Source organism: Tricharina praecox (genome assembly GCF_024521635.1).
Source record: "Tricharina praecox strain CBS 144465 chromosome Unknown BZA05scaffold_15, whole genome shotgun sequence".
NCBI lineage: Eukaryota > Fungi > Ascomycota > Pezizomycetes > Pezizales > Pyronemataceae > Tricharina > Tricharina praecox.
In genome coordinates this window covers 140,368-159,264 of record NW_026250417.1, presented here as the reverse complement: position 1 = coordinate 159,264, position 18,897 = coordinate 140,368, and the positions used below count along the sequence as shown (strand labels likewise).

The 18,897-nt window shown below is 54.6% G+C and overlaps 7 protein-coding genes across 7 annotated transcripts; all 7 read left to right on the top strand.

The window, feature by feature from the left end:
* Window positions 1–1,668: 1,668 nt before the first annotated feature.
* On the top strand, window positions 1,669–5,183 carry BZA05DRAFT_64150 (uncharacterized protein). The gene is made up of 3 exons (XM_051488524.1): window positions 1,669–1,978; window positions 2,276–4,838; window positions 4,901–5,183. The coding sequence occupies exons 1-3, from the start codon at window positions 1,850–1,852 to the stop codon at window positions 5,059–5,061; spliced, it is 2,853 nt and encodes a 950-aa protein (XP_051338598.1). The 5' UTR covers window positions 1,669–1,849; the 3' UTR covers window positions 5,062–5,183.
* Window positions 5,184–5,826, top strand: BZA05DRAFT_64151 (uncharacterized protein). Its single transcript, XM_051488525.1, has 2 exons — window positions 5,184–5,490; window positions 5,683–5,826. The coding sequence occupies exons 1-2, from the start codon at window positions 5,306–5,308 to the stop codon at window positions 5,792–5,794; spliced, it is 297 nt and encodes a 98-aa protein (XP_051338597.1). The 5' UTR covers window positions 5,184–5,305; the 3' UTR covers window positions 5,795–5,826.
* Window positions 5,827–6,384: 558 nt separating this feature from the next.
* BZA05DRAFT_474547 (uncharacterized protein) lies at window positions 6,385–7,793 on the top strand (the record flags this gene model as incomplete). The annotated part of the gene is made up of 3 exons (XM_051488132.1): window positions 6,385–6,776; window positions 6,862–7,196; window positions 7,784–7,793. The coding sequence occupies exons 1-3, from the start codon at window positions 6,456–6,458 to the stop codon at window positions 7,791–7,793; spliced, it is 666 nt and encodes a 221-aa protein (XP_051338596.1). The 5' UTR covers window positions 6,385–6,455.
* A 421-nt stretch (window positions 7,794–8,214) lies between these two features.
* BZA05DRAFT_436783 (uncharacterized protein) lies at window positions 8,215–11,556 on the top strand (the record flags this gene model as incomplete). Its single annotated transcript, XM_051486428.1, has 4 exons — window positions 8,215–8,439; window positions 8,505–8,585; window positions 8,616–9,432; window positions 9,492–11,556. The coding sequence occupies 4 exons, from the start codon at window positions 8,215–8,217 to the stop codon at window positions 11,228–11,230; spliced, it is 2,862 nt and encodes a 953-aa protein (XP_051338595.1). The 3' UTR covers window positions 11,231–11,556.
* BZA05DRAFT_400385 (uncharacterized protein) lies at window positions 11,100–11,556 on the top strand. The gene is given in 2 exon segments (XM_051483886.1): window positions 11,100–11,125; window positions 11,138–11,556. The coding sequence occupies 1 exon segment, from the start codon at window positions 11,255–11,257 to the stop codon at window positions 11,546–11,548; it is 294 nt and encodes a 97-aa protein (XP_051338594.1). The 5' UTR covers window positions 11,100–11,125; window positions 11,138–11,254; the 3' UTR covers window positions 11,549–11,556.
* Window positions 11,557–12,266: 710 nt separating this feature from the next.
* On the top strand, window positions 12,267–13,840 carry BZA05DRAFT_64087 (thioredoxin). The gene is made up of 2 exons (XM_051488523.1): window positions 12,267–12,683; window positions 12,745–13,840. Exons 1-2 carry the CDS (start codon window positions 12,586–12,588, stop codon window positions 13,487–13,489), a joined length of 843 nt encoding a protein of 280 aa, XP_051338593.1. The 5' UTR covers window positions 12,267–12,585; the 3' UTR covers window positions 13,490–13,840.
* Window positions 13,841–15,633: 1,793 nt separating this feature from the next.
* BZA05DRAFT_400379 (uncharacterized protein) lies at window positions 15,634–17,677 on the top strand. Its single transcript, XM_051483885.1, has 4 exons — window positions 15,634–15,818; window positions 15,889–15,905; window positions 15,974–16,084; window positions 16,166–17,677. Exons 1-4 carry the CDS (start codon window positions 15,704–15,706, stop codon window positions 17,636–17,638), a joined length of 1,716 nt encoding a protein of 571 aa, XP_051338592.1. The 5' UTR covers window positions 15,634–15,703; the 3' UTR covers window positions 17,639–17,677.
* Window positions 17,678–18,897: the final 1,220 nt, after the last annotated feature.

Here is an 18,897-nt window from a genome sequence, read left to right as displayed (position 1 = left end):
GGGGTATGGGGATATCTTGGGCTGTGTGATCTCATAGGCACACCGTAGAGTAGGTAGAGTACACTTGACCGGTGTTGGTTAGCACAGTCCAACGCCATCACGGTCACCACGCTCACCATCACACTCTGCTCGCGGAGGCAGAAGGAGACCCTGGCATTCCTTGACGATACAGATACATGGGTGGATGGATGGCGGCCGGCTGGCTGGCTGCAAGCATCAAGAGACCGCATCCGACATGGCCGTCCACATGTGCCAGCCAGCCATCCAGCCAGTCATCCATCCAGCTGAACGACTGGCGGACCGCCTCCGATGAATGACGGACTGACCGAAGTACTGACTGACGGAGTAACTGACGAACTGACGGAATGACTGACGAACTGAAGGAATGACTGACGAACTGGCCGACGGACCGTCTGGGTGAATGACTGCGCTGCGTGAATCCTGGCCGCCGGAGACGGCAGTGTATGGTTCTCGAGTAGAGTGCTGGACTCCAGGTATGTACTTAGCATAGGTATCTGCGGTACATGTGCACTGCACACCGCTGCACACCCTCGCATCCTGGGGGATGATGGCGGCGGCATGGAGACCGGTACTGGAGAGAGCGCCTGGCATGGCAGCAGCAGTCGTTAGTGGTTGGTTGCTTAGTGCGGAACGTTCCTTTTGCCTCTTTTTGCGATCACCGACACAACAGAACGAAGCACCGGCGACGAGAGAAGTTGGCGATGCGACTGAAAACGTGCCGAAATTAAGGAATGGCTTAGTCGGGCGGGCGGTGGAATATACCCGATCACAGTAATCGTATTGTTTTCTTCTCGCTCTTCCTCTTCCCGACTCTTCTTGTCCTGTTTCACGTCTCTCCACCTTCAACGTTGCTCTCGCGCGCTCTCCAAAGTGAGTCACCTGAAGCTTGATATCTACCTGGAGGGACTAGAGATACCTACTCTGCCTACCTGCCAGTACTCTGCATCCACCACAACTACTCCTCACATAGCAATCATCTCCACCACGGCCGCCACAGTTCACTGTTCGCGCCTCCCGCCCACCACTGCTGCCATCACCACCACCACCAACCCGCCCGCCCCCATCGCCGCCTCCACTGCCTCGCCTGCCAGTACGAGACTCTCGCCCCTCTAACCATAGTGCCCTGCCGGCGGCTGTCCGCTATCTACGAACCGCTATCTGTCTCGCTCGGATCTGCATACTACCACCTCCACCACCTCCTCCTCCTCCACCACCACTCCCTTCGGTATCCTCCCACTACCCACATACCTACAAGGTGCTGCATCTGTTCCCGTCCGAGGCAACCTCCCACACTCCCACTCACACTCCCACTCACACTCCCACTCACACTCCCACTCACTCACCCTCCCTCCCCCCCTCAAACTTTGAAGCTCTATCGGTTGTTCGAAGCTAGCTTCGCTGCAGTAGAGCAACAACGACAACAACTCGTCACTCCCCCGACTATCACACTCTTCTAGGAATACCATTCACTGATCCTCCTGCTCTCCCCAGCCCATCCCCCCCAACTTCCCATACAATTACAGTTACCACCACCACCACCACCACCACCACCATTACCACAACCACAACAACCACAACCACAACAACCACTTCTACCTCTAGCACCCCCATCCCCCAAACCTAAACCAATACCCATCCCTCATCCACGCCTTTCACAATCACCACTACTAATTGATCCCATCGTATGCTCCTTTACACCGCCCTCTTCACTCGACATCGACGAACGCGGAGCTAGCGGAGGAAGTAGCTTTACACCCAATTTCGCTTGTATTGAGTCGCTGTTCCATTCACCTACACCCTCTGGTCACTATCTGAGGATTTCGACGTCATGGCGGCGCGGCCAAGTGGAGGCAACAATGGAGGTCCAGTCCAGAATGACTTGGTTGTGGGTCACTACAGAATAGGCAGCGAGATTGGGAGGGGTTCCTTTGCGACGGTTTACAAAGGACATCACACAGTGAGCTTCCCATTCCACCCCGCCACTTTGCTTTGTTGGCTGCTTTTTTGCATCTTGGGGGGAGGGGGGAAGGGGAGGGCTACGATGAAAGCGGGCGATTGGACGATAGGCGATATTGGCATGTACTTTGGAACTGCAGGTAGCTATCGCCCGGCGACGGGGGGGGGGGGGGTAGCTATCGACAGTTTCCCGCCTTGCCACTTGTTCGCTGCTATGTCCTCTGGGTCGTCGGAATAGCTTCCCTGGAGCTTCATTGGATCTTTGTTTCGATCGATTCTGACACGTCGTGATCTCTAGAAGAACAAGTCGCTTGCAGCGGTCAAGATGGTGCAACGATCGAAGCTTAGTCGGAAGCTCCTCGAGAACCTCGAATCCGAGATACAAATCCTCAAGAAGCTGAACCATCCCCACATCGTCGCCCTAACCGACTGCAAGAAGTCGGACAAGTTCATTCACCTCATCATGGAGTACTGCTCCGTTGGCGACCTCTCGATTTTGATCAAGAAGCGTGATCGTATGGCGTCCGTCCACCCGTGTCTGGAGCCCGTGGCACGCGACTACCCATCACCACCAGGTGGCGGTCTGCACGAGGTATTGGTGAGACACTTTGTCAAGCAGCTCGCTAGTGCTCTTGAGTTCTTGCGGAAGGATGGACTGGTACATAGAGACGTCAAGCCGCAAAACCTACTACTCAACCCATCACCAGACTATGTGGCGGAGCACGGCGAGGAGAGCGACATGGAGGGGTCACGCATGCTGGTTGGACTCCGCTCGTTACCGGTGCTCAAGCTTGCCGACTTTGGGTTCGCACGCGTGCTGCCCTCGACTGCTATGGCTGAGACGTTGTGCGGCTCGCCACTCTACATGGCGCCCGAGATCCTGAGCTACGAAAAGTACGACGCCACCGCAGATCTCTGGTCGGTAGGAACTGTTCTCTACGAGATGATGGCTGGACGGCCTCCTTTCAGAGCCCCGAACCACGTGGATCTTCTCAGGAAGATACAGACGAAGAACGATAAAATCGATTTCCCCCAGTCTTGCGTTTCGAGTGATGAGCTCAGGGGTCTTGTGAAGGCATTGTTGAAGAGGAATCCTGTAGAGAGGATGTCGTTCGAAGAATTCTTTGGGCATCCAGTAATATTGGCGGAGGCACGAGAGACACCCGCGACTACTCCTACTCCTCCTCCCGAGAAGCCCCGTGCAGACTCTATTGCACGCGTGGAGGCGCAGGAGATCCGGAGATCGTCATCGTACAGGAGGATCGTGGCGGACCAACGAGCTTTGGGGGTCGAGCGGGAAGAGAGAAATTTCCGGGATGCATTGTCGTCCTCGCCACGACCTTCGAGACCAGTGTCGACCTTCGAGAACTCGGTCCTGCCATTCGCGACCCACACCCCCAGTCCCGTACCCGCAATGAACACGCCACCAGAACGGCCTGCCGAAATTCGAAGGTATACAACGCAGTCGGGGAGGCCGCAATCACCACTTCTCACAAGGCCTGGGATTGCTGCACACGCTACAGCTCCGGCTCGGGAAGATTTGGTCCTTCAGCGACGCGGTGCAGCGATGGAACGGATACACAGCAGAGAGTCGAATCCATCGCCAGGCACATCGTTGATGATGCAACATCGCGAGGCCGAACGAGAGCAACAGCAACGCGAGAGAGAACCGTCTCGCCGTATGACTCACAAGCGTGGCAACAACAGCCGGGAGCTTCGGAATTCGGACGAAGACTACGTGATTGTGGACAAGCACCAGGTCCAAGTCAATGCATTTGCCGACGAACTTGCTACAGCGAGACGCGGAGGAGTGACACCTCCTTCCGCTAATGCCTTGGTACGGAGGTTGAGCTCCGGTGGGACCCAGCGATCATCCCCTCGACAGGCGCCCGGGCGTTCTGGCGAATACGTCCATCCCATGGGTTCTTACGAGAGAAAGTACGGATCGTCGCCTGGTGCCTCGGCAAAGTCGGCCCTCGCGAAAGCGTTGGAGATTGCAAACATGCGGCTATTCGGCGTGGGCCTATCACCCCCGAACCACAGCCCGCCGAATATGGCCTCGCCGTTTCCGCCTTACCCCGGGCCCGGTAGTTTGGTTGTGGTCGGGAACGGTGGTAACCTGATCGAGGAGGACGCAGTGGCGCTACATACCATCGAGGACAGTGCCAGCCGAAGCGATGTGGTGTACAACTTTGCGGAGGTCAAATATGCGCAGCTGATGCCTTCGACCGGACCACAACCTCAAGGCCTGGGACTGCTAGCGACCGGCGGCGTGCAGCTGGAGCCTTCCGATGGCCAAAACAGCTTCGAGCTTACCCCGGACGCCACCATCTTAGCTGCAGAGGAATGCATGGTGCTCTTCGTCAAGGTTTTATCGCTACTGTCGAAGGCCACCGACGTCGCACATGTATGGTGGGCTACAACGAATCAGCACGGCAAGCCAGTCTCAGCTGCACGTACGGCCGCCAGCACCCGCATGAATAGCGTGGTCCAATGGATTCGTGAGCGATACAACGAAGTACTGGAGAAGGCACAGATTGTGCAAGAGAAGATCATCGAGGCGCAGAAGGATCTTCCACTCGGTCACCCGAGCCACCCGAGCAACTACAACAGTGATGTGACCCATGGCTCCACCGACGGCAACTTCATGCTCACAACGGGTGTGACGGCCGAAAAGCTCATGTACGATCGGGCTTTGGAGATGAGCAGAGCGGCGGCCGTTAACGAGCTGGTTGGCGATGATCTGCCCGGATGCGAAGTCGCATATGTCACGTCGTTACGTCTTTTGGAAGCCATGCTCGAGAAGCGTGACGACGATGAGATGAATCTGGATGATGATGACAAGAAGCTCATTGAGAAGTGTACGTTGCCAACTCCACTCTCCTCTCCTGTTCGAAATAATAGAAACTGACTTGCTGTATAGTCCTCGTCAACATTCGACAACGGCTCAACGCGATAAGGAAGAAGATGGATGGACTGGCTCGTCGATCACCGATAAACTCCGCCCATGGATCGCCTCATCTCCGCCATTTCTCGCCATCTCCGGGTCTCACTTCTTCATCGCCGGTTCCTAGCCATCGTTAACTTTTTGGTTACCATGCATCATCACCATCGTCAGCGGCAGCATCATCACTATTTAGCGGGCATATGGTGCGGTTTTTTTTCCCCCTGCTCCATTTTTTTATGAGACACAGCGGTACAAGATACAATACACTGCACAGTACAGCTATATTCTTATTGCGGTTTCCTCTCTTTTCCCCCGCTACGACGGGTTACTACTTGGCTCGGATCTCGCATTGTTCTTTTCGAACCTGCTACTAGAGGGAAGATGTTACGATCATCAACATATCACCATCATGGTTATGCTATGGCGCTCTTGGGGTGGGGGGTTATTTTTAAGGGAGTGCTGATTTCGGGATTACTTTTTGATTTTCTGCTGTTTTTGTGTTTGCTTTTTCAGTTGGCGATGAGGGTTTTGCTTTTTGGTTTGGATTGGAGGGGGATTGCATTTGGGTTTCAACTGATACGACGAGAGACGTATGCACAGGGAGGGATCCGTGGGAGGGAACGGACGGACAAATGAAGGTGTGCAGGATTCTGGCGTTTTTTTTATTTGTTTAGCTACTATTTTTACTCACTTGCTCTTGATGTTTTTGTTTTTGTTTTTTTGCGGGTTCGATCTGATTGTTCTGCATGCGTGTGTGCGTTTCTGTTGGATTTTAACTGGTCTCGTTTGCGTTTGGTTTTTAGCTTTGGTTGGGGGATGGGGTGGGGTTTGGTTTTGACCTTGGTTTTTTTGCTTTCGCTCACTGGATGAGCTGTCTGTCTGTTTTCCTTCTTTTTTCTCTTTTCTTTTCTTTCTTTTCTTCCTGTTGCTCTTTCATTCGTTCTTTTGGTTGAGGGTTTGAATCAAATGTATGTGCAATGTGGGGAGGAGGAAACGATGGAGGGGGGAGGAGGAAACGATGGAGGGAGGATAGGAAGGATAGGAAGGAGGCGTTTGTTGCTTATTTTTTTTCTCGTTTGGTTTGGTCGTTTGGTCGTTTGGTCGTATGCATACTGTTTGTTGTTTATTGTCTATTGTGTCCATTGTCATATAGGTACCTTAGATGCTACCACTACTTTTACTTCATGAGAACCACATTGGATGGGACGGATGGATGGATGGTATGAAGATGGACATTGGACACTGTGTGGGCTGAGATCAGTACTGGGTGGGATGGGTGGGATGGGTGGGTTGGGTGTACCGTGTATGTGATGTCGATGTCGATGATATGACGTGGGCTCTGGTAGAAATTGAAACATCCCGTTGGTATCTATTATCTACCTATGTAATGGCTGCTTGTTGGGGCGCTGGAGTCTGATGGGACTGAATGGGTCCGATGAGTCTACATTCGTCTCGTGCCACGGTCTTGAACTCTTGGAATTGAGACATCACGTCCGAAATCCGCACTCATGATTCATGATTCATCCGAGTGATGCATTCCACGAGTGATCCCCCATGCCAATGCATCCACCATCCATTCCGTTTACTCTGCGCATTTCCAATTTACATACACGCGCGCATCTTGGCCAAGCCACCACGTCACCCCCTCCCACAACCGCACCCCATGCCACCACCACCTCCACCACCACCAGCACCCCCACCAGCAACGGCAATAAGCGACTACCCCTTCCTCACAGCTGCGGAGTTCCGCGCGGTGTGCGGCGACTTCGTCAGAACGCAGGAGTGGCTCGCCAAGAAGGGGTATAGATATGACGTTGGGGAGTGGGTGTTGAGGGAGAGGGGGGCGGGGTTCGTAAGTACTCACTTAACCTACATGGCATGCTGGGGAGAGGGGGGGGGGTAAAAGTAGCAGTGTAGTAATGGGTTGGTGGGGGTAGGGTGAGCGTGTCGATACGTTCCTACAGTTGCGGCGGTACTTGCCTGCGCCTGTGGCTGCGGCTGCGGGATCTCTCGTTGGCGTAGAGGACGGGGAGCCAGACGAGGAGGCGGAGCTGGAGGAAGACGACTCGGAATCCCTCCCCTCCACCGCTCTCCGCGCCCGGCCACAGCAGGTAGCAGTCCTCTACAACATCCTCTACTCCCCCAACTACCGCGTGCCAGTGCTGTACTTCACACCGCCTGCGAGCACTTCCGCGGCGGCACTGGAGGAGTTGGGGTTCGCGGCTGGAGCGGTCGGGCAGGGCGAGCATTTGCTTACTGGTGAGGCGTGGTGGTTCGTCCATCCGTGTTGGACGGCGGAGGAAATGGTGGGGCGGGTGGGAAGGGACGGGGAAGGCGGGGGTGGGGAAGACGAGGGGGAAGGCGGGGGCGGGGCTAGGGGGATGGGCTATTTGGCTGTTTGGTTGGCGACTGTGGCGGGGGGGTTGGTAGGGGTGGTGAAAGTCGATGAGTGAATGTGAATGAGAATTGGTGGCGGTGATGAAGGCTCGCAGTGGTAATGGTCGATGATTCAATGTGAATGTGACTAGGTAATTGTGGCGCCTAAGGTGGCTTAGCTACTGTTTCACCGAGTAGAGTATTATACACCCAGCCAGAAGCGATTGATCTCATGTGCACCTCCGTTTTGAGTCACCTCAGGCAAACACTGCAAAACCTGTAAAATGCACCACTTGCTGATTTTGATATAACTGGGCACAGTCGAGCAGAATGAATGGCCGCTTATTTGGCAGTTTAACTAGGGACTGTGGCTGCGGGCTTGATAAGGGTGGTGAGCGTGGTAAAGCCGAATGGTCGAGCGGGCGGGCGGGGATGAAGGCGGGCAGTGGTAATGGTCGATGAGTGAATGCTAATGAGAATTAGTGACGCATAGGGTGGCTCAGCGTACTGTTCCACCAAGTACACAATGTACCCAACCAGAAGCGATTGACTTCATGTGCAGCTCCGTTTTGAGACAGCTCACGCAAACACCGCAAAACCTGTAAAATGTATCAACTCGTAGATTTCAATAGAAGTGGACCAGCTAGACGAGAGTGAATGGCCGTTGTAGCTATAATCCGTTCTACCGTGACGAATAGCTACATTTTCAGTGACCTCAACGAGCCATTTGGTAGCTGGCCGCATAGCATCTCACTCGTCACCCTCGTCACACTGAAAGAAACATCCATGATTCTCAATTCACCCTTCATCTAACAACTCACCCTTCAAGACATCTCACCCAACCCTCGCGCAACACTCGCACAACCGCACCTGTGTGCCGAGTGTTACGCGGACCATATTCACTCTTGCGCATCATGTCTTCATCTAAGATCCCCGCCGTGCCCGCATTCATGCCCGCCGGAAGCAATCAGAAGCGTCGCCGAGCTTTGCAGCGCCTAGTTAAGGCGGGCTTCAACATCGATGATGCCCCTCCTGCTCCCCCTCTTCCTCCCTCTTCCTCGCAGCCCTCGAAACTTACGACTCCCGCAAACAACAACTCCTCCATCAAAGACAACGACAACGAGAACATGAAGAACTCGGTAAGTGATCATACCCCGCCTCTTCTGCTGATCCCATCGTTGATGTTCTGCTGCTGATCTCGCAGCCCCTCGTCCGCATGGAGAAGCTGCTCCTTCCGGAGATCGCCAGACTGGGCAATAAGTTCCCGGTTGTCTTCCCCGGGGAGGTAGGTATCCCGCTGTTCTCTCTCAACAAGTCACACAAACTCAACCTCCTTTACGACGTCCCTTTCGACGAGGTGTTCAACAAAGCCAGCAGTCTGCGTCTTCTCACAAAGACTGCAGCCGCTGAGCGCTTTGTGTCCACCGTTCTGGTCGGCAGCAAGAGCGAGGGCTCTACGCGGGCCCAGCGGTTTGACCGTGCGACTGACGACGTCGAGAAGTGCGAGTGGGCCATGGCCAGCGTCTGGGAGTTCGCCATCACGGCGAATGTTGCTGCCATCGTGAGCGGCCAGCATAAGCCGTGTCCTGGCTCTCCCCGTCCGCCGAAGGACGCACTGTTGATGGCGTCTACGATTAGATGGTTCGAGAGGGCTTTGGGCATCACCATCGAGGATATCGCGGGGATTGGTGTCGTTGGCTCCGAGGCGGAGCCCACCGGCATCGAGGATGGATGTGTGGAGCGTGAGTGGACGTCGGAGGAGATCTTGGATCCGTTCAAGATGAACCTGTCGTTCCCGGCTGTGTGTGCCCCTCCGAAGTGGTACCCGGTGATCCCAGAGTGTGTCCGGAGCTTCTTTTGCTCGGAGTTTCTGGGCGAGCATGTCCAGAGGACCCACGACCATGTTGTCGTCCGCCAAACCCACTTGAGGTGTCAATACGACAAGCACTTGAAGGAGCTCTTTGAGCACGATTGGATGGCGATTTCGGATGGCAACAGATACGCGGTGGTGACGATGGCACTTTCGAACATGTACACCAGGGACGATCCAGTGCAGCTAAAGGCCTGCGAGGGAGTCACGGAGTGGCTTAAGCAGTGGAACATGACGCCCAGGAAACTGGTGCGTTGCAATTGTGAGTCCATCCGTGCCACTATCTCTCACTCGCACTTGCTGACAGCTTTTCCCATTCAGTCGTTCCGGACCTTCCACCGCCATACAAGATATCTATGGGCAAGACGGAGAACGGTGCAGTGCAGACCTTTCCTCTCCACTGGCGCGGCGAATGGTCGCCCGAGTCGCACCCCCAGCAACTCTCCGACGACCCTCACAAGCTTTTCTCGCTCCTCGGCTGGCTCATTGACTGCGAGGCGCCTCAGCGTCCCCCCAAAGGCTCCAAAGTCTTCAAAGGCCCCAAAGGCTCCAAAGGCTCCAAAGGCCCGAAGCGCTCACACGTCCCGAACGTCAACCCTGTCGGCTTATGTGACTATTACGAAGCCGACTGTGCGCAGTGCCGCGTCAACCTTCACCTCAGGCTCCGAGGCGACTCCGCGCCCGAACTCGGATCCCGCGCCAAAGAGCTCAAGACCACTCCCACTATCACCAGCAACAATGGCGAGAACGTCAAAATCGTCGTCCGTCCTCGAATTCCACGCAATCACATTACCGAGAGGCTCATTGGATCCCGCCCCACGAAGTGGCAAGATGAGAACAAGCACTACGCCGTGTTCCTGGAGTTGGCTGGCCTCAGCAATGCACTCTTCCTGACGGAACTCGCTTGGGAGATCATCAACATCGTTGGACAGGTCCGCCGCGAACGCATTTTCTTCAGGCTGCCGAACTTTAGGGCTGCCATGGAGGGCATCCCGTCCCTTGAGAGCGAGCTTGATAAGAAGAAGAAGAAGAAAGGCAAGGCCAAGGTCAAGGCCAAGGGAAATGGAAATGGAAAGGTTGTGGAGCTTGTTACGGCTACGGCTGCGGTTACGATCACGAACGATGAGAAGGGAATGGCGGGTCAGAAGAAGAAGGAGAACGCCGACTTCGCTGCCTTTGCTGCTGTCCATGGGCCCCTTATTTCCAATGGATCTACTTTCAATGGATCTGCTTCCAATGGGTCTACCGCCCCCGTTGGATTTGCTTCCAATGGATTTGCTTCCAATGGATCTGCTTTCAATGGATATGCTTCCAATGGATCTGCTTTCAATGGATCTGCTTCCAATGGATCTGCTTTCAATGGATATGCTTCCAATGGATCTGCTTCCAATGGATCTGCTTCCAATGGATCTGCTTTCAATGGATATGCTTCCAATGGATCTGCTTTCAATGGATATCCTTCCAATGGATCTGCTTTCAATGGATATGCTTCCAATGGATCTGCTTTCAATGGATCTGCCTTCAATGGATCTGCCTTCAATGGATCTGCCTTCAATGGATCTGCCTTCAATGGATCTGCCTTCAATGGATCTGCTTCCAATGGATCTACCCCGCCTGTTGGATTTACTTCCAATGGATCTGCCGCCCCTGTTGGAGATACGGCTCCTTCTGAGCCCGCTATTCCCACCGACCCCGATGCTCCTCCATCCTGTTCGCCTGAGAAGCAGTTGGTCATTGACTACATCACTTCGCTCCTTCCTGCGCACCACGCGCTCTGCATCAATGCGCTGAAGGGACTGGATGAAGTCTGCTCCGAGATGTGTCTCGGTATCCGTTTCATTAACGTTGAGTCCTACGACAGTGTCAAGGGCGAGCACGATCAGGGTGGCTTGTGGGAGCGCAAGCCCACCGAGGGGGTGAAGGAGAAGACTCTGGCTGTGTTCATGGAACAGGCTCCCCAGGTCGTGCCCCAGGTCGTGCCCCAGGTGGTTCCCGAGGTGGTTCCCGAGGTGGTTCCCGAGGCGGTTAGCGAGGTGGTTCCCCAGGTGGAGTTCCATTGATCAATGGATATGAACATGTGAGAGATGGATGGTTTTTTTCTTTCTTTCTTTTTTCTTCTTTTTTCTCCTTTTTTTTTCTTTTCAAAAAAACGGCGATGGAGAGGCATCATGGAAGGCGTCAAAAAAGGTGTTGGACGTGGTGATGATATCATGGCTTTCTCTTTCATCTGTTTGCTTTTCTTTTCTGATTGTTTTGCATTTGTTTACTTTTATTTTCTGATTGTTTTTGCGGGCATTACACTATGGGCGGATATTTTCAAAAATGGCGATGGGGAGGCATCAGGGAAGGCGTCAAAAATGGTGTTGGATGCGGGATGATATCAGAGCTTTCTTTTCATTTGTTTGCTTTTCTTTTCTTTTCTGATTGTTTTGCATCTTTTTCTTTTTCTTTTCTGATTGTTTCGCGGGCATTGCACCGTGGATACTTTCACATAATGGCGTTAACAAGGAGGATATCAGGGTGTGATTTGAGCATTGCGGATGAGGGGGTGGATTTCATGATTTCTGTTTTTGTTTCTGTTCTCTTTTTCAAAAGTTTGATTGTTTGCTGATGATATGAGGGGTGATGATTTGCGCATTGGGAACGATGGGGGTGTAGTTCATGATGTCTGTCTCTGGTTTTGTACGCTTTTTTACAGTTGGGTTCTTTGCTGGTGATTGGGGAGGCTTTCACTGGCGTGTAGCAAGCTTGGGAATAAAACTGGTTCTCTTTGAAGCTCACATATCGTTAGACTACGCCTGTCTTTAGGCATTCGCACGTGACGTGCAGATATATAGATCATGCTCGAACCACGAAAACGACCGCAGCGAGTGAGTGGGTATGGCCGCATGTCCTTTCCCAGCCCCGCAGCAATTGCAACTGGACAGGTTACTCTTAAGCCTTAACTCCCATCGTACACCATGCTCCGGTACGTGCTCTGCAGATAGCAATATACGGTATTTTTTTGAATCGACAAAGTCACGCTCGAGTGAGTCCCAATGACGCCTAAACTGCTGCTCCACAAACCAGCTAGCGCCTTGGCAGCCGCAGCTTCACCCCGCACCTTCCACCCCACCAACAAACAATCGCGTCTTCCGAACCGAAGCTTCTCTCACCCCCGAACTCCCTTCATACGCGCAGACCAAATCGTTCACACACACAATGTCAGCCTCATACCCCGAAATTGCGAATGGAGCGCAGATGCAGTCGCTGCTGGGCGGCAGCAAGCCCGCGATGGTGGCCTGTGAGCTCCCTACCTACCTACTCTACAACCAACCAGCCCACGGGAGAGAGAACTTCCGCGAAAAGCTGACACCTGCCCCCGTGGTTCCCCCGCTGTGCAGTTTATAAGAGTGCCCACCAGGTGCTCGATGGTATGGGCACAGTTGCCGGTCGTCTGACCGACAAGATCCGGCTGGCGCGCTGCGACATCACCAAGAACCCGTGGGCTGAGAGCCAGTACCAGATCACTGTGTACGTAGTGAGCCTCCGGCCCGTTCTCGATCGCGGCTTGCTGATGGAACATTGCCAATAGTGATCCCACCTTCCTCGTGTTCAAGTCCGGTGCTGTTATCCGTCGCATGTCAGGTGTCGGCGAGCTGATCACGTCGCTCCCGGATCTCCTCGGCAGCCTCGAGGGACCCGCCGGAGGTGCCGCGGCCGGTGGCGGCAGCAGCAACACCACCACCAATGACTCGTCGTGGCTCGGAGCGCCGATCGCGGTCAAGAATTACTCCAACATCACGCAGTCGGTCGAGCTGGCGGGGCTCGACATTCTCAATGCCAACACGTCGCTCGGCACAGCCCGCACGCTGTTCGAGTTCAAAAAACCGGCCGGAAAGGGAGCCGACGGCGTCGAGAGCGATACCGACGAACAGCTGATGCTTTACATTCCGTTCCAGGCGGCGGTCAAGCTCCACTCGATCCACCTTACCTCCCTCGCGTCGGCGGACGCGGACGAAGACGACGACGAGGCCCCTTCCCGTCCCCGCACCATCAAGCTGTTCTGCAACACGCACCAGATCCTCGGATTCGAGGACGCCGAGGAGCGCGAGTCCACACAGACCATCGAGCTCAAGGCCGAGGACTGGAATAAGAACGGCACGGCAGTGATCACGACCAAATTCGTCAAGTTCCAGAACTGCTCGGCGTTCACCATGTTCTTTGTCGAGGCGGAGCGCCCCGGCGCAGAGAAGATCCGCATCGATAGGTTACGTGTTATCGGCGAGGTCATGGGCGAGAAGGTAGATATGAACAAGTTGAAGCAGCAGGAGGAGTAGAAGATGACGGAAGACGACGCGGCTGTAATCATTTTGCGCGTGCACTTCTAACTTTATTTCTTCTTCTTTCTCCTCCTGGTTCTTGCTTTGCTTTGCTCGTTCTACCTACATCGCGAGATAGCTATGGCGGAGGCGGATGGGAGGGGGGAGGGATCGTTCCGAAGTGATGTGATGCGATGTGATGGAAGGGGCTGCTTTGCTTTACCTTTACTTTACTCTGCACCTTGCTTTACTGCCTACCTAGTCAAGTACTTTTGCACGCATACTACAGCGGGGTTTCTTGTTTCGATTCTTGTTTTTTTCCGCATGTCATCTTGGTTTGTTTCAACTTTATCTGGTCGAGGGAGGGGATCGCGGTGGTTGCGAGATACTGCTATAATCATCGCTGCTTGCTTCCATTCATTCTTTGGATCTCGTGGGGATCTCATGGACGGGCACGAGGAGTTCGCGGGAGTCGAGTCAAGTCAAGACGGTATCGTTTCATTCACGGTGATGGCAACCAAATATTGTCGTCAATCCAATCCAATCAAATTCTCATTCACCACCACCACTATGTATAAAAAGCCAAAAAAAAACCAAAAAACAAAGGGATGTACATCCGATTATAGTCCCGCTCAATCAGTTGTCAAGAGCGGGGTGGAAGTAGATGCGGTCCTGCTAAGATACCAATATTGCTATCCCACTAGATATAATATGAATTGTTACGCTCCGCACCTGGAAAGTGCCCCCGAAGGATAACATCCGAAGATATTCAGCAACGGAGGCGGCGTGGGAGGTAGGCATTCTGTGGGGTTTTGTTGTACTGGGGGGTAGGGGGAAGGGGAGGGGAAGAGCGTGCGCTCGCTGGGTCGGGGATAGACAGAGGAATGGTTTTTATTGATTGCAGGGGGTATTATGTACATGCTGAAGCTGAATTGAAGCCGAATTGAAGGAAAGAGAGCGTGTGCGAGATGTTGCTGCTACATCGTTGCGTGTCGTCGTCGTCGGCGTCGTTGTTGTTGTTGCGTGAAGCAGTGCAGTGCAGTGCAGAAGTGAAGAGAGAAGACGGAGAAAAAAGTTGGTCTTTTATGCGTGCGACCCCTCCCCACAAGTTAGCCGCTCGGGCGCCAAGCAATTTCACAGGAATTTTGACCGCCGCCACACCCTTACACACCGACACCCATCACAGGTGTCCCCCCGGCGCCCGTCCCGGTCAAGAATGTTTGTTTTGTTCATGCCTCGAGCATGCGTGTGTGCCCATGGGTACGGGCATAACCATTGACACGTCCGAGTGGGAAAACGACGGGATCGCCGAGATTTGCTGCCTTTCCGCGTTCATGCTCATGCTCGATGCGTGAGGACTCCCCGGGGCGGTACGATGCGTCTCACTGTCACTGTCCGATTTGACTGTCTGTGCTGCGCGGAGTATTATGTGCCTGTGTATGCCCGTACGGAGATGGGTTGGTGGTGGTAGTACCAAGTCAAACAGGCGCGTTCGACGTCTGTTCTGTTTCTTCTCCATGGCCGCCGCCGAAAGTCTTCACGAGAGTGCCCCTACTCTGCCTACACTACCTACGTCCTCGCTCGAAGTCCTACAGTGATCTACCTACGTATAATGTGGGGCGGGCAACTGGTACTAGCAGAGCCCATGACTGCGGCGCGTGAATCCTCCTCCTCTCCTCTCAGCGCTTACGTACATCAGCTCTCGTGTGTGTTGCTATTTTCCCACCGTCTCTATATGCTCACGTTGTTGGTGATCTCCGCCCGTCCTCCGCAGTCCGCACGGCGCACGCACGTCCTCCTCCTCGCCAAGCAGGGGTGTGGCCTGACCAGACCTGCCTGACCAATAATGCCGACCGAGACACCCCCAGACACAACCTGACTTAGCCGCGCAGCAGCAGCAGCAGCAGCAGCAGAGCGAGCGAGCGAGCGAACGCGACGAAAAGCGCAAGCACCACCACACGAACAACTCGCTGGCCTGTCCAATTAATCAAGCTCGCCTCGCCAACCAACCGACCGACGACGACACTCGCGCCCAACTCCACTCCACGAGTCCCCCACGAGTCCCCGTCATCCTCCTCCTCCTCCCTATCCCCTCACCGAGCAGTACATAAGCCGAGGAATCAGTCGCATCGTCTCCCCCAGCCGCCGCACGACCCGACCACCGCCGCACGACCCGACCACCGCCGCCCGCCCCCTTAGAGTACTCGCCCGCCCGCCCGCACGCTCGCCGCGATGTCCTCGATGCTCAACAAACGCCAGCAAGCGCGCAACGAGAAGATCTTGCAAGACCTGATCAAGAGTGTTCCCGGCAACGACCGATGCGCCGACTGCGGGACCCGCAATCCAGGTACCTAACCACCTACATCCTCGTGGGGAGGGGGGAAGAAGAAGAAAAAGACGCTGACGGCGAAGAATAGGTTGGGCTAGTTGGAGTGTAAGCGGTGTGATCCGGGGGACGCGGGAACGGGGGAGAAAGGGGTTGTGTGCTGATCGCGGAAATAGTTGGGCATATTCTTGTGCATTCGCTGCGCATCGCTACACCGGAAACTGGGCACGCATGTGTCGAAAGTTAAGAGCATCTCGATGGATGCTTGGACGAATGAGCAGGTGGAGGTACGTTGTGTGTGTGTGACGCGCACGTGCGCCGGAGAGACAGCGGAGGAATGCTGACGTGACGGAATTGGCACTGGACAGAGCATGCGGAAAAATGGTAATGCGAGATCGAACACATACTTCAACCCCGACCCGCATAAGCACCCACCACCGCTATCGCAGGAGGATGCCGACAGCCACATGGAGCGGCATATCCGCGCGAAATACGAGTACCAGACCTTCCGGCGTGAAGGGAACGGTGCAGCGCCGAGTTCGAGCGCGGCTGCTGCGGTTAGTGGTGGGGGGTCGAGCACGGCGAAGTCTTCGTCCTCGTCGGGGAGACGAAAGTTGGGATTGGGATTGTTCCGTTCGTCGTCGCCTGGTGGCCAGGGGAAGGTGAATCAGATTCTGGGTACCAACAACGCGCCGTACACGGATAGTCGTCCGCCGCCGGGGCCCGTGGTGTTCCCACACGGTATGGCGGCGCCGACGCTGTTCGAGCTCTATGGTGAGCAGATTAAGAATCTCTCCGAGATGGGGTTTACGGATGTCAACCAGTGCATTGAGGTCCTCAAGCAGACGGATGGGAAGATGATGGATGCCGTCGAGATCTTGATACGGCTCAACAAGGCAGAGGATCGACGACCAGAACCCCCCCCAAAGAACGGGTTGACCGTCCAGTCACACAAGAGCGGGCCCGCGGCGGTGCTCCGTCACAGTGTCAATTTGACGACCACCCCCGCGTCGTCGTCGTCGTCGAATCCCTTCGAAGAACTGGATAAAGAGCAGCCTCCGCTCCCGCCACTCCCACTCTCACAGGCACGCACGGGAGGAAGCATGCCGTCCGTCCAGCCAATGTTCTTCCAGCAGCAACAGCAACATCAACAGCAGCAGCAACAGTACCCCGTGCAGCAAGCATGGCACTCACAGCTCCTCGGGTACCAGCAGCAGCAGCCACAGCAGCAGTTCGCAATCCCTCAAAACAACAATAACCCCTTCGGCGTCGCACCAACCCCGACAGCACCGATGCAATACCCCGCCTCCACCGGATCCTCCTACAATCCGTACATGTCGGCGCTCCCCTCACCGGCAAACCCCTACCAGCAACAATTCCAGCAGCCACAACAACTCCAGCCACAGCAACTCCAACCACAACAACTCCAACCACAACAACTGCAAACAAACCCGTACCAGCAATTCCAGCAGCCACAACCACAATTCCAGCAGCAGCAGCAGCAGCAACAACAACAACAGCAGCAGTTCTTCTCACCGCAGCAACACCAGCCGCAACCGCAAAGCATCGACAAATCGCAAATCCTGGCGCTGTTCAACGCACCGCAACTCGCGCCGCCCAGGAGCGAGCTGCAGATCGAAGTCACCGGTAGCCAGCCCCCACCACAACCCCCGCAACCCCAGCAAATGCAAATGCCCCAGGCTGCAAGCAATAACCCGTTCCTCCCCGTTGCCGTCCAGAACCAGAGTCACCGCAGCCAGGAGAGTGTTGACTTCGGCGCCTGGCAGAGCGGGAGGCATAGTCCGGACGCGTTTGCGAGTCTGGCGTTTGGCGGGAGGTAGTGTTGCATATTTCGTCTGGGTGGGTGGGTTGGTGGGTCGGTGGGGGGGGGGGGGGGCGGGAAGGGAAGGGGAGGGCGGAGGGGGACGGGGGACGGGGACGGGGACGGGAGTCTATAATTTGTAATCTGCTGCTGGTATTATTCTTTCTTTCTTGGGTAGCGGTGGGGACGAGGGGCGTGTAGATACTCGTATTTTATTGTGCTTCTTCTTCTTTGAGTTAACTACATTGTCGGTGGAATGGAAGATGGAATGGAAGATGGAATGGATATTGTGATACCCCGGTTTTCGTTGGTGGGCCAGTGAGAGCTACAGTGAGAACTCGGGTTGTAGCTGTGATGTGCTGCGGTGACGGTGAAGAAATATAAAACTGGCCCGTTCGGTGAGAAACTATGGAACTATGTACCTACATACAACAGGAACTACAACAGACACTTACGAGTAAGCCCTCAGCAGAGCACCCCGACCAGCCAGTATAACCACCACCATCCTCACGATCTCAAGCCGCGAGTGATAAAGACCGTACGCGGTGATGGTAGTTGCGGTAGTAGTGTCACGCCGCACTGCAACCACACCGCAACCACGTGGATCTATCATCCACGCTCAGCGGCTAGGTACATACACACGTTTACGTTCCTGTCGCCCGTCAGTGCCGTCCGGCGTCACATCGATTCCATGGGCCATGGATATGTAGGTATGTACAGAGGGAGGGAGGCAACTATGTATCCGGCACACACCCTGAAGCGGGAGTAGTTGGGGGGAGAGGTGGCCGGCCCCAAGGTGATCGGTCCAAGGCTCATAGGTCGTGAACTACTCTCGAGTCTCGACTCGGATACTAGAGGTAAAATCATCCGCTGGACCACGCGATGCTTTGCCCTGGGACCTGAGATCTCGCGCCTGGGTTGTGGTACTCCATAGTAATGATGGCCGTTCGGATTATCGCATATCACTCGTTACATGGTCACCCGTTGCACTCTAATCGTATGTACTTTTGTACCGGTACCGGTACCATCCTATCAAGAACGAAGGGGAATTCCAAGCATCATGAGAAAAGGAGAGACAAGTAAAAGTACAAGTAAAGCATGCCCATTTCGCCCCGTTCACTATGCTAAGCTGCTACATAATCTGATCATCGCCCCCAAAGAACGAGCGTCCCAAGCAAGCAAGCATCATGAGAAAAGCAGAAAAAAGTAGAAGTACTAGTAAAGGTAAAGCATCATGAGAAACGTGAAAAAAGCAGAAGTACTAGTAAAAGTAAAGCA